Source organism: Ranitomeya variabilis, chromosome 2 (genome assembly GCF_051348905.1).
Source record: "Ranitomeya variabilis isolate aRanVar5 chromosome 2, aRanVar5.hap1, whole genome shotgun sequence".
NCBI lineage: Eukaryota > Metazoa > Chordata > Amphibia > Anura > Dendrobatidae > Ranitomeya > Ranitomeya variabilis.
Window position 1 is genome coordinate 1,042,929,067 of NC_135233.1, and position 12,661 is coordinate 1,042,941,727.

The 12,661-nt window shown below is 47.5% G+C and overlaps 1 protein-coding gene across 4 annotated transcripts in view; it reads left to right on the forward strand.

Moving 5' to 3' along the window:
- The window catches only part of LPIN1 (lipin 1), a 274,958-nt gene that overhangs the window by 204,741 nt on the left and 57,556 nt on the right, over positions 1-12,661 (forward strand). For all 4 annotated transcript variants that reach the window (XM_077291442.1, XM_077291443.1, XM_077291444.1 and 1 more), the window contains exons 7-8: positions 3,978-4,284; positions 11,044-11,137. In XM_077291442.1, coding sequence (XP_077147557.1) covers positions 3,978-4,284; positions 11,044-11,137 — 401 coding nt within the window. The remainder of the gene's footprint in view (positions 1-3,977; positions 4,285-11,043; positions 11,138-12,661) is intronic.

Consider the following 12,661-nt stretch of genomic DNA (forward strand, 5'->3'; position numbering starts at 1 on the left):
TTACAAGCTCCATTATCTTATTCTAAAGGACTTTTCTGAGGCATCAGCATATTGGGGGGAAGAAGGGGATCAATAATATGAAGCCAAAAACGGGATTTTAGATTAGGTTATTGCTCCTGCGCAAATATAAGATCAGACAGAGTATAAACTTGTGTCAAATCCCCCTTAAATCAGCGACTGAATTACCCAACTGGTGTAATGGTGGCACCTATTATACTCCAGGTCCACCTCCTGCTCGGCTCGTCTGTCTACATGATGGCCGCTGGTGGAGGAGCAGGTGCCCACCAGACCCCTCCATCAGTCACCTCGAAATTATAAATTGGTTTCTCAAGTGCATCGTCTTTCAGTTGGAGACGCCTGATGGAGAAGCCTTTACCCCATTTATAAATATGTGGCAGGATTTTAGTTGCCGAAACTTGGCCATCGACGCCGAACCTAAAGAATTTATGGACAATCAACTCCTGCAAAAACTCTGGGTCAAACCGATCCATGGAGTTATTTCTAATGCAGGGTCTGGAGGAGAGGAAGGAGGACACATGGATTCAAAGATCTCCACAAAGAGAAATCTCTCTATGACTTTCCTTCCCTCTGCTCCTCAGCACTCTGTCCCCCGCTCTGTAACGTTACAGGGTCTCCCCTTCATGGCTGAGTTGCTGCGGTTCCTTCCAGTTCTCAATAATATCACTCACCTCACAGGTGATGGGAAGATTTAGGAGAGAAGAAATGTCATGAAAGGACTTGTTACATCGGTGGTTCTTTTTTCAGGACTGCGCTGGTATCAGTGAGTTCTGCACCACCAGCCGTTCTGTCACATGTTAGTAAAAGCAAAAGGTATGGCGGCGGTTGGGCGTTATACACCGCAGGGCGAGTAGCTGGATGTTCTACTCCGGGGAGCAAAGAGCTGGATGTTGTACACCGGGAACAAAGGGGTGGATGTTATTGTTATACACCAGGGGCGAGGGGCCGAATGTTATACACCAGGGGTGAGGGGCCGGAAGTTGTACACCAGGGGGTGAGGGGCCCGAGGTTATTAACCTGTGGGCGAGAGGCAGAGGATGAGTGGCCAGAGGATGTACACCAGAGGCAAAGGGCCAGATGTTGTATACCAAGAGTGAGGGTCCGAATGTTATACACCATGGGTGAGGGGCTAACGGTTGTATACCAGGGGTGAGGGGCCGGAGGTTGTATACCAGGGTGAAGGGACGGATGTTATACACCCAGAGCAAGGGGCCAGATGTTATACACCGGAGGGTGAGGAGCCTTAGGTTATACAGTGGGAGATGAGGGGCCAGATGTTATACATTGGGGGCCAAGGGGTCGGATGTTATGCACTTTGGGGGATGCGGATGTTATATACTGTGGGATGGTGCGGGGTCAGATGTTATACATCGTGGAGTGGTGAGGTGCAAAGAGCCGGATGTTGTACACCGTGGGATGATGCAGGGCCGAATGTTATACACCATGGGATGGTGCAGTGCTGGATGTTATACACCATGTGGTGTGGTTGTAAGAAGGTTGCGGGATGCAATGACAGACAGAAGGCAGAGCAAAGGTTAACAGATTTAACAGTTTAATCAAACAGGGTATTAACTCCTTGCAGGGAGATAAATGGTTAAAGGGTAGATAATAGGAATAACAAGTGCAGAACAATAACAGGCCCGTTGTTAGACTTATTGTGTCCTTTATGCTCCTCCACCGCAGAAGATCCCGCAGGGGTTCCAGCGCTGGCAGCTGCCTGAAAGATGTCCACAGAAGGGGTCCTTAGAATGATCCGTCTTCTGGCGGCAGCGGTCGGTCTCTGGTACCTTCCGTTGAGCCTCCAAGTCTAGCAACTGGCGGGGCAGGCCGCGTGTGTCTGTCCGGCACCCGGCTTTCTTCCTTCTGCACGTGCGTGGTACTCACAGTTACAGACCGCACAGAGCCTCTCTCTCCTACGGTCCCGCTGAAGTTGGCAGGAGGTGGCAAGCCCAATGGGTTGCAGTGTTGGTGCTCAGGGGATGGAGCACACCTCTGACCCTGCTGAACTCTGCTGGTTCACGATTAATTGCCCCTCACTGCACGTGCTTTTGCTTTTATCACGCCCCTCCTACCTGGGACAAGAGGTTGGTCCGGTTCCTCATTTCTTCCCCCCGGCAACAGGGGAGGCAGCCTCAACAATTCCGGACCCGGCAAGCAGGTACCCGCAGCCTGGTCTTCCTCCTTACATGGTGATGGAGCCGCATGTTATACATCATGGTGTTCTGAGGCGCCGGATCTTATACATCGGGGGGTGAGGCGCCAAATGTTATACACCAAGGGCAAAGAGCTGGTTGTTGTACACCGTGGGATGATGCAGGGTCGGATGTTATACACCGTGGGATGGAGCAGGGCTGGATGCTATACATCGTGGTATGGTGCAGGACAGGATGGTATACACCGTGGGATGGTGCAGGGCCGGATGTTATGCACCGTGGGGTGAGGGGCCATTTGTTATACACCGTGGGGTGAGGGGCCGGATGTTATGCACCGTGGGGTGAGGGGACGGATGTTATACAACGGAGGCAATGAGGCCAAATGAAAAACATAAATTCAATGATTAAGTGGTGTCCATATGTTCGGAGGTTGCGGGATGCAGTGACGGACAGGAGACAGAGCAAGGGTTAACCATTTTAATTTACACTGAGATACTCCACGTAGGGAGTTTAGGGGTTACCTCGGGGGGGTTGGGTAGGCAGTTCAAAAAATATAGATACAGGGGTTAAGGAACAGTGGAAAAGGTATTAACAGTTCTTGGGGAGTTAACTTATCCTGTGAGACGTTTGTCAAGACGTGGTCGTCCCGGAACAGGTGATGGCGCCAACAACGGTTGACGCGGCGCTTTTCCAATATGGTCGTGAAGGTAACGATGATCCGTCTTCTGACGGCAGCGGTTGGTCTCCGGTACCTTCAGCTGAGCCCCTAGTCCATGTACTGATGTGGCCGGAGGAGCGTGGGCCCTCGCATTGTCTGAGCCAAACGGGGCCCGGCAGACATACACTGGTGAATCAGGGCGCAGATGACCTGCACCCGATCTCTCTCTGGCAGCATGTGCACAGTACTCACTAGCCCGGAACGTTCAACACCGCTTTGTGGTCACCAACGGGCACCCTGCACGTCCCTCTTCACAGTCTCTGTCAGCGGTAGTGGGGAAGCTCAAGCACGGGCCTGCGCTACACTGATGCTCAAGGGCTGGAGCACTTACGTCCCCGTGCTGCCACTGTCTCTTCTCGCCAAGTCTGCCCGTTTCGATGCGCGCTGAGTCCCTAAGCACTTAGCCACACACCCCTGTTTCTGCCTGCAATGAATGGTCTGGTCTCTTAGGCTACTTTCACACTAGCAGCGTTTGGAATACGTCGCAATGCGCCGCTGTGGCAAAAAAACGCATCCTGCAAACGTGCCCGCAGGATGCGTTTTTTTCTCATATACTTACATTAGCGGCGCATTGCGACGTATGTCCATACATCGCAAGCGTCGCACACTGGAAGCGTCGGCCCATCGGCACAAAAAAAGTCACATGTAACGTTTTTTTGTGCGTCGGGACCGCCATTTCCGACCGCACATGCGAGGCCGGAGCTCCACCCCTCCTCCCCGGACTTCACAATGGGCAGCGGAAGCGTTGTAAAACTGCTTCCGCTGCCCACGTCGGGCACTATTTTCACAACGGGCGTCGGCTCGTCGGGCCGACGCATAGCGACGGCCCCGTGCCGACACTAGTGTGAAAGTAGCCTTAAGCTTCACCCCAGGCAACAGAGGAGACAGCCCCGACAGTTCCATACCCGGCACAAGAAAGGTACCAGCGGCAAGGTCCCTCTTCTTACACATATACTTCTGTCCAGGCAGTGCATCTGTCTGTCTCTGTGTACACATATAATTTTCATACTTTCATCTTTATACTTATGATTTTTTCATACTTTTTCTTTCATTATTCTTCTGATAATGTGATGTTATTTTTCCCCCAGTCTCCACATAAAGTGAAAGAACAAATTGTGGTGAACATAAGTCCTTCAGAGAGCACACATTTCCGAATCATCCAGAACACGAATGAGGAAGGGAAGGTCACCCCGTCAGAAGTAATAGGGGAGCGGCCAGCACCACTGATTGCAGAAGAAGTTGGTCCTGAATGTGACACTCCGAAAATGAGTGAACCTGATATTGAATCTTTGGGAGCTGCAGCCCCTGCTTTCCCCACTCATGAAGATGTGATCCCCACATCAACACCTATTATTCCACCAGCCAGCAAGACTGACTCTCCTTCCAAGAAGAAAGGTACATTCACCCTGGTCACAATACATTTTATTTTACTAATGGCTGATAGTTCCTCCTCGGCGCTCCTGGGTATAGTAGTGCTGAATATATTAAAGATTTTGTGGCCTAATCATTGGGGTTTAGATTTGCTTGCTTGCAGTCCCATGTAATTCCTAAGATTACAAACTGAACTGTCATAGTGAAATGTCTCATAACACCAAAATAAGCTGTAATTGAAATTAGCTGTTCATGCACGCAGCGTGATAAATGCAGTGTAAAGCATGGGTACACAAAATAGCAGGGATGAACAGACATTGGGGCAGAGGTGGATTTGAAACTACAATAAAACCTGTAAAAACCTTACTGACCTCACCACCCACACCAAATGAAACCTGCATTTGGTAATACAGTGTCATCTAAAAGTTTGAGAACATCTCCCTTGTATCTTAGTCCCCCAAGTAAATATATATATATATATATATATATATATATATATATATATATATATATATATATATATATATTTTATTATATTTTCTTTCATTTTTTACAATTTAAAAATTACAAAAAGGAAAATGGGCTGATGCAAAAGTTTGGCCACCCTTGGAGATTTGTGTTCTTAGATAACTTTGACCATGGTTTCAGGCATTAATTATCCTGTTGGGATTATGACTTGTTCACTATCATCATTAGGAAAGGCCAGGTGGTCCAAATTTCCCAGCTTTATAAAAACCCAGCCTCCTCTAACATTCTGCCTAAAAGCAGCAGCCATGGGTTCTAAGCAGCTGCCTGGTACTCTGAATATGATGGAGGCCCACAAAGCAGAAGGCTGTAAGAAGATATCTACTGGCTAACACGGTACCAAGATATATATCTTTCCTGTATCAGAAGATAGCAAAGCATTTTCAAGTTGCCCTTTCCTGAGTTCAAAATGTAATTAAGAAATGGCAGGAACAGTGGAGGTCAAGATAAGGTCTTGAAGACCAAGCAAAATTTCAGTGAGAGCTGTTCATAGGATTGCAAGAGAGGCAAATCAGAACCTCCTCTTGACTGCAAAAGACCTTCAGAAAGATTTAGCAGACTCTGGAGTTGTGGTACATTGTTCTACTGTTGAGAGAGACCTGTAAAATTATGGCCTTCATGGTAGAGTTATCAGAAGAAAACCTCTGCTGCGTCTTCACCATAAAATTCAGCGTCAGAAGTATGCAAAAGAACATCTAAACAAGCATGATGCATTTTGGAAACAAGTTCTGTGGACCAATGAGGTTAAACTAGAACTATGTTGCTACAATGATCAAAGGTATGTGTGGAGAAAAAGGGCAAAGAATTTCAGGAAAAGAACATCTTGCCAACCAGTAAGCTTAATAATAATAATCTTTATTTTTATATAGTGCTAACATATTCCACAGCGCTTTACAGTGCACACATTATCATTGCTGTCCCCGATGGGGCTCACAATCTAGATTCCCTATCAGTATGTTTTTGGAATGTGGGAGGAAACCGGAGTACCCAGAGGAAACCCACACAACCATGGGAAGAACGTACAAACTCCTTGAAAATGTCCTTGGTGGGATTTGAACCCAGGACTCCAGCGCTGCAAGGCTGCAGTGCTAACCACTGAGCCACAGTGCTGCCCATAAGCATGGGGTGTATCAATCATTCTTTGGGGTCGTGTTGTAGCCAATGGCACGGGGAACATTTTTGGGGTAGAAGAAAGAAAAAGGATTCCGTTAAATTTCAGCAAATTCTTGATGCAAACCTAACATCATCTGTAAGAAAGCTGAAGTTGAAAAGAGGATGGCTTCTACAAATGGATAATGATCCTAAACATCAGTCAAAATCCACAATAGACGACCTTAAAAGGTGCAAGCTGAAGGTTTTACAATGGCCCTCACAGTCCCCTGATCTGATCATCATTGAAAATCTGTGGCTAGACCTCAAAATAGCAGTGCACGCAAAATGACCCAGAAGTCTCACAGAACTAGAAGAAGGTTCTAAGGCTGGTTTTACACTTGCCGTGTTTTTTCGGCCCATTTTTGCATTTCTATGGGGCCGCAAAAGTCCGGAGGAGCGCCATACACCATAAGGCCGTGAGGGCTGTATTTATGGCTGTGAAAAAATATCGAGCTTGCTCGATATATTTCACCGCTTACGGACAAAGGCCCCTATTGTAAATCAATGGGGCCACAAAAACAACGGAAGGTCCGCACTTTCCCCAATACTTTTGCTATAGTATTGGGAAGCTGGAAAATGGTGATCCGCGATTTTTTTGCTGTCCGATATTGCAGCAGACCTTGAAAATTGCGGCGATATGGCCCGCAAAAAAGGTCCGCAATAATGAGCCGCAAAAAACATGAAGCCTAAGGAAGAATGAATGAAAATCCCTCAAACCGGAATTGAAAGACTCTTGTCTGGCTGCTAAAAGTGTTTACAAGCTGTGATACTTACAAAAGGAGGTTGTACTAGGTACTAACCATGCAGGGTGCCCAAACTTTTACATCTGTCCATTTTCCTTTTTGTAATTTTTTAAATATAATAGATGAAAAATATATATACCTGGGGAGGGAAGGAAGTAAAAAGTATATACAGACAGGACCGCACCGGATCACAGCTGATTCTTTCTTTGAGGTAAAACATTGCTTAGAAACTAGCAGTGAAGTGCTTTACCTCACAAAAATAATCAGCTGTGACTCCTGCTGTAATATCTGTACACTTTTTTTTTCTCCCACTGCCCAGGAGCTGTACTATGATCAGACCATGTTCCGGTACGTTCAGACACGGCCATTACACAGTACAGTACAGGGGCACATTTATAAGATTATCTCAGCACAGGAACATTTGTTTTAATCACGTCCAATTGTGGAAATTATTTTCATTCCAAGATCTAGTGAATAAAATGAACTTTTGTTTGTGGGAAAACCCCTTTAACTTTAGGCCTTGTAGAGATCATTTAATCTTCAACTTGCTTAACTGTTCACAATGACAGTTATTTTGACCAGGGGTGCCTGAACTTTTACATGCCACTGTAACTATGTGAAGTGTGCTGATGTCACAGGGACTCGGAGCGCTCTCTCCACATCTCCCACGAGCAGTCATAGTTATAAATATTAGCTACTAGTTGATGTAGAAACATGTAATCCTGTTTTTTATTTCCTACAAATGTATGACTTAAATATGTATATTTTTTTCCCTTAAATACAAAAGAAATGGGTCCTGATTCTACTGCTCTGTAAATTGACATTCACTTTTTTAGTGGGTAGTTTTACATTTTCAGTTTTCTGCCAGCACTATATGTGCAGGAAGTTTCCAGCATATATTGCATCTGATTTTGTTCACTGGCTTACCTTACCTGTCCTGAACTGGAATGCTGTATGTTATACTTACAGGTATACTTTTCAGGTTGAAAGAAGAGACAGGTTTATCACGCTGATCTGAAAAAAGAGAAAAAACTCATGAGGCAGATGCTAATTGCCCCATATTAGGGGAAAAAGTCCCTCCTGACTTCGCATATGGCAAATCAGGCTAGTTTCCTGGATCAACATCCCATGTAATTTGACAAGACAGGTGGACAGGAGCTGATAGACCAAGACCTGCCCCAGCTTTGCTTTTGAGAGACCAAGACTTGTCCCCGCTTTGCTTTGAGACACCAAGACCTGTCCCAGCTTTGCTTTGAGAGACCAAGACCTGCCCCAGCTTTGCTTTGACAGACCAAGACCTGCCCCAGCTTTGCTTTGAGACACCAAGACCTGCCCCAGCTTTGCTTTGAGACACCAAGACCTGCCCCAGCTTTGCTTTGAGACACCAAGACCTGCCCCAGCTTTGCTTTGAGAGACCAAGACCTGCCCCAGCTTTGCTTTGAGAGACCAAGGCATGCCCCAGCTTTGCTTTGAGAGACCAAGACCTGCCCCAGCTTTGCTTTGAGACACCAAGACCTGCCCCAGCTTTGCTTTGAGACACCAAGACCTGCCCCAGCTTTGCTTTGAGAGACCAAGACTTGTCCCCGCTTTGCTTTGAGAGACCAAGACATGCCCCAGCTTTGCTTTGAGAGACCAAGACCTGCCCCAGCTTTGCTTTGAGAGACCAAGGCCTGCCCCATCTTTGCTTTGAGACACCAAGACCTGCCCCAGCTTTGCTTTGAGAGACCAAGACTTGTCCCCGCTTTGCTCTTACAGACCAAGATCCACTCCTGCTTTGCTCTGACAGACCAAGGCCAGCCCCTGCATTGCTCTGACAGACCAAGGCCAGCCCCCGCTTTGCTCTGACAGACCAAGGCCAGCCCCCGCTTTGCCCTGACAGACCAAGGCCAGTCCCTGCTTTGCTCAGAAAGACCAAGACCCACCCGCTGCTTTATGCCGAGAGACCGAGAACCTCCACTACTACTTTGCGCCGAGGGACGGAGAACCGTGAACCCCACTACTTTTGTGTGGAGAGACAAAGATCTGTCCTTTCTTTCTGTAACTGTTTTCTGGGACATCAGTTTTAGATAATATGATTTGCAGATTTCTCACATTATCTATAGACGGCAGCCGTCTGGTGGGATTATACCATGTAGCTGGATCATCACTGTGCTGTCGAGGACTCGACACAAAAGCCCCCTTAGGATCCTACACTTGAAGGATCCATTTTGTATATCTGCTGTAGCGATCCGTTCTGATGATTGCTGAATGTCTGGGTTCGGGAAATATTCATTCACTGAAAACCAAAGCGTTATGCAAATGTCGGCTCCTGGAACAATCTCATTGTATTCCAGAGGCAGCAATGCAAATAATAGAACAAGTAAACACTTGGGATGTGCCAAACGATGGGATGTGTTCATGCATGGCTCCTGCCGGCTGCTGGAGTCTCTCCTGGCTGACATTACTTCACATCACTGCTGTTTGCGTTGATCGCGTCCAAGTCGTTTCAGCTGCGCCTGTCGTGTTCCCGGATTATTCTCTGCCGCTGTTTTGTGGCTGCTTCCAGTCCTATCTACACACTCCAGTCCGCAGCTCTCTGGTGTCGATCCAGCTGCACCGCCATGATAGACGGCGAGCGTTATGCAAAGTTTAGGGATGGTTGACAAGTCCTGTGGCAAATATTATTACAAGCTACCGGTGTAGGAGATAAGTGGAGACATCATGTATTTTCCCCTTTCAGAAATAGTTTTTCTATAAGCTCCGTTAGCAGGAAAAATCCAAACTATTCTTAACTTGCCCTCCCTGGGTCACCCTCCCTGGATAACTCGCCCTCCCTGGATAACTTGCCCTCCCTGGGTTATCTTCCCTGGACAACTCGCCTTCCTTGGATAACTTGCCCTCCCTGGGTCACCCTCCCTGGATAACTTGCCCTCCCTGGGTCACGATCCCTGGATAACTTGCCCTCCCTGGGTCACCCTCCCTGGATAACTTGCCCTCCCTGGGTCACCCTCCCTGGATAACTTGCCCTCCCTGGGTCACCCTCCCTGGATAACTCACCCTCCCTGGATAACTCGCCTTCCCTGGATAACTTGCCCTCCCTGGGTCACCCTCCCTGGATAACTTGCCCTCCCTGGGTCACCCTCCCTGGATAACTCACCCTCCCTGGATAACTCGCCTTCCCTGGATAACTTGCCCTCCCTGGGTCACCCTCCCTGGATAACTTGCCCTCCCTGGGTCACCCTCCCTGGATAACTTGCCCTCCCTGGGTCACCCTCCCTGGATAACTTGCCCTTCCTGGGTCACCCTCCCTGGATAACTCGCCTTCCCTGGATAACTTGCCCTCCCTGGGTCACCCTCCCTGCATACCTTGCCTCCCTGGATAACTTGCCCTCCCTGGGTTATCTTCCCTGGATAACTCGCCTTCCCTGGATAACTTGCCCTCCCTGGATAACTTGCCCTCCCTGGGTCACCCTCCCTGGTTAACTCGCCCTTCCTGGGTCACCCTCCCTGGGTCGCCCTCCCTGGTTAACTCGCCCTCCCTGGGTTGCCCTCCCTGGTTAACTCGCCCTCCCAGCACTGAGCGGCACTGCTCCTGTCATTGTCTGCAGCCTTGACATCACATCAATACCGCTGCAGCCAATCTGCGTGCTCAGCGGCTTTTGTCGTCTACTTCGACAGCGCCAATATGGCTCCGATACAGCTGGATCTGGTTGTGGAGCAGAGAGCTAAAGACACAAAGGTGGCATTCTCACTGTTAGTGGGGGCACTGAGGGGGCATTGTTAATATTTTTTTAGGTGGCATTCATTCTGTATATTCAATATTGTGCATTCTTTATCTTATAGGGGGCGCTCAAGGAGTAGTATTAACGGGTTATGAGGTGCAATACTTGCTTGCGCTGGGCTCGGGTAACCCACGCTACGTCACTGTCTCAGCTGCCCTATGTAGGATAGTCTTCCCTGTCTGCATGGGGGTCTGGTCCTCAATATGGCGGCAGATGGAGGCGCATTTGGCCAAACCTAGCCATCATTTATGTCCAACTCTGGCCGACCATTTAGGCTTTGCTTGTATTGCAGCATAGCCCCATTCACATGCTGCTGCTGTATATCAGGTCCATGTACAAGCGTTGTGCAAAAAAAAATTGACAGCAGATGAAAAAAAAAACCCATGAACATGCCATCAAAAGTCCTGGGCTCAGAGTGTTGGACTGACCATCCAGAGTGGGAACGTAGCCTTACTGACCCACAGAAAAAGCCAATACCGTTTAGTTGTGAATTTGAGGACAATTCCTTGTAAATTGGGTTTAGCCCGTTATGGGGAGAGGATATACGATGCAGTATAACAGCTGGAGCAGTGATCTTCTTATTTCCCATCTTGTGTTTGCAGATAAGAGAAGCCGACATCTCGGGACTGATGGGGTCTATTTAGATGATATCAACTGCATGGATCCGGAGATTGCGGCTTTATATTTTCCTAAGAGGTTTGTAGTTTTATCTTTATTACATTTTGCTTTCTCTAATGTCCGGGGCGGTTCAGCCTCATTGGAGGGACAAAGACAAATAATATTAACAACCTGCCGTTATCTGCCTTTTGGGGCCTTTTTTTTATTTTTACCCCATTCATTTATTAAAGCCTAAAAATCATTTTTGCATTTGGGTTTCATTGAAAATGTTGCACCTTTTGGCTTTTGCACTCTCTAAGTTTCTCTGGACATATATGTTTGATTTGTTCTGTGGTCAGAACTGAGAGGAGCAAAAAACAAGACGGAAAAGAGCTACCAACTCCCCTTCACACCATAGTGGTGAGCTTACTGATGGATTCTCAGTTCACTCATTCTGCAGCCATCAATACCCAGTGCAAGACGGAAACGGTAGAAGGCAAACGGTGCAACGTTTTTAATAAAAGCCACTTGAATGATTTTTGGCCCCAAATACATGAACATTGCGTATGGAAAATATTCATACCCCTTTCATTTTTTTCTCATTAATACACAGGGTGGGCCATTTATATGGATACACCTAAATAAAATGGGAATGGTTGGTGATATCAACTTCCTGTTTGTGGCACATTAGTATACGGGAGGGGGGGGGGGACTTTTCAAGATGGGCGGTATCCATGGCGGCCATTTTGAAGTCATCCATTTTGGATCCAACTTTATTTTTTCCAATGGGAAGAGGGTCTTGTGACACATCAAACTTATTGAAAATTTCACAAGAAAAACAATGGTGTGCTTGGTTTTAACGTAACTTTATTCTTTCATGAATTATTTACAAGTTTATGACCACTTATAAAATGTGTTCAAAGTGCTGCCCATTGTGTTGGATTGTCAATGCATCCCTCTTCTCCCACTCTTGACACACTGATAGCAACACCGTAGTAGAAATGCTAGCACAGGCTTCCAGTATCCGTTGTTTCACATCTCGTGTCTTCACAGCATAGACAATTGCCTTCAGATGACCCCAAAGATAAAAGTCTAAGGAAGTCAGATCGGGAGACCTTGGGGGCCATTCAACTGGCCCACGACAACCAATCCACTTTCCAGGAAACTGTTCATGTAGGAATGCTCGGACCTGACACCCATAATGTGGTGGTGCACCATCTCCCATATACTAATGTGCCACAAACAGGAAGTTGATATCACCAACCATTCCCATTTCATTTAGGTGTATCCATATACATGGCCCACCCTATAAACTCTGCACCCCATCTTGACTGAAAAAAAAACAGAAATGAAGAAATTTTTCCAAATTTATTAACCCCTTTGTGCCATGCGCTGCGGCAACTGCAATTGTGCCAGCCGCAGTACTAGTACGGCGCACCGATCACCGCGGTCTCGCGCTGAGCGCAGCGGTGATCGGGTGCGGGTGTCAGCTGTATATGACAGCTGACAGCCCGCAGCAATGCCCACGATCGGCGCTATCGCCGATCGCGGGCAGTTAACCCCTCTGATGCCGCTGTCAGTAGTGACAGCGGCATAGAGGGGGATCGCGCAGGGACGGGGGGC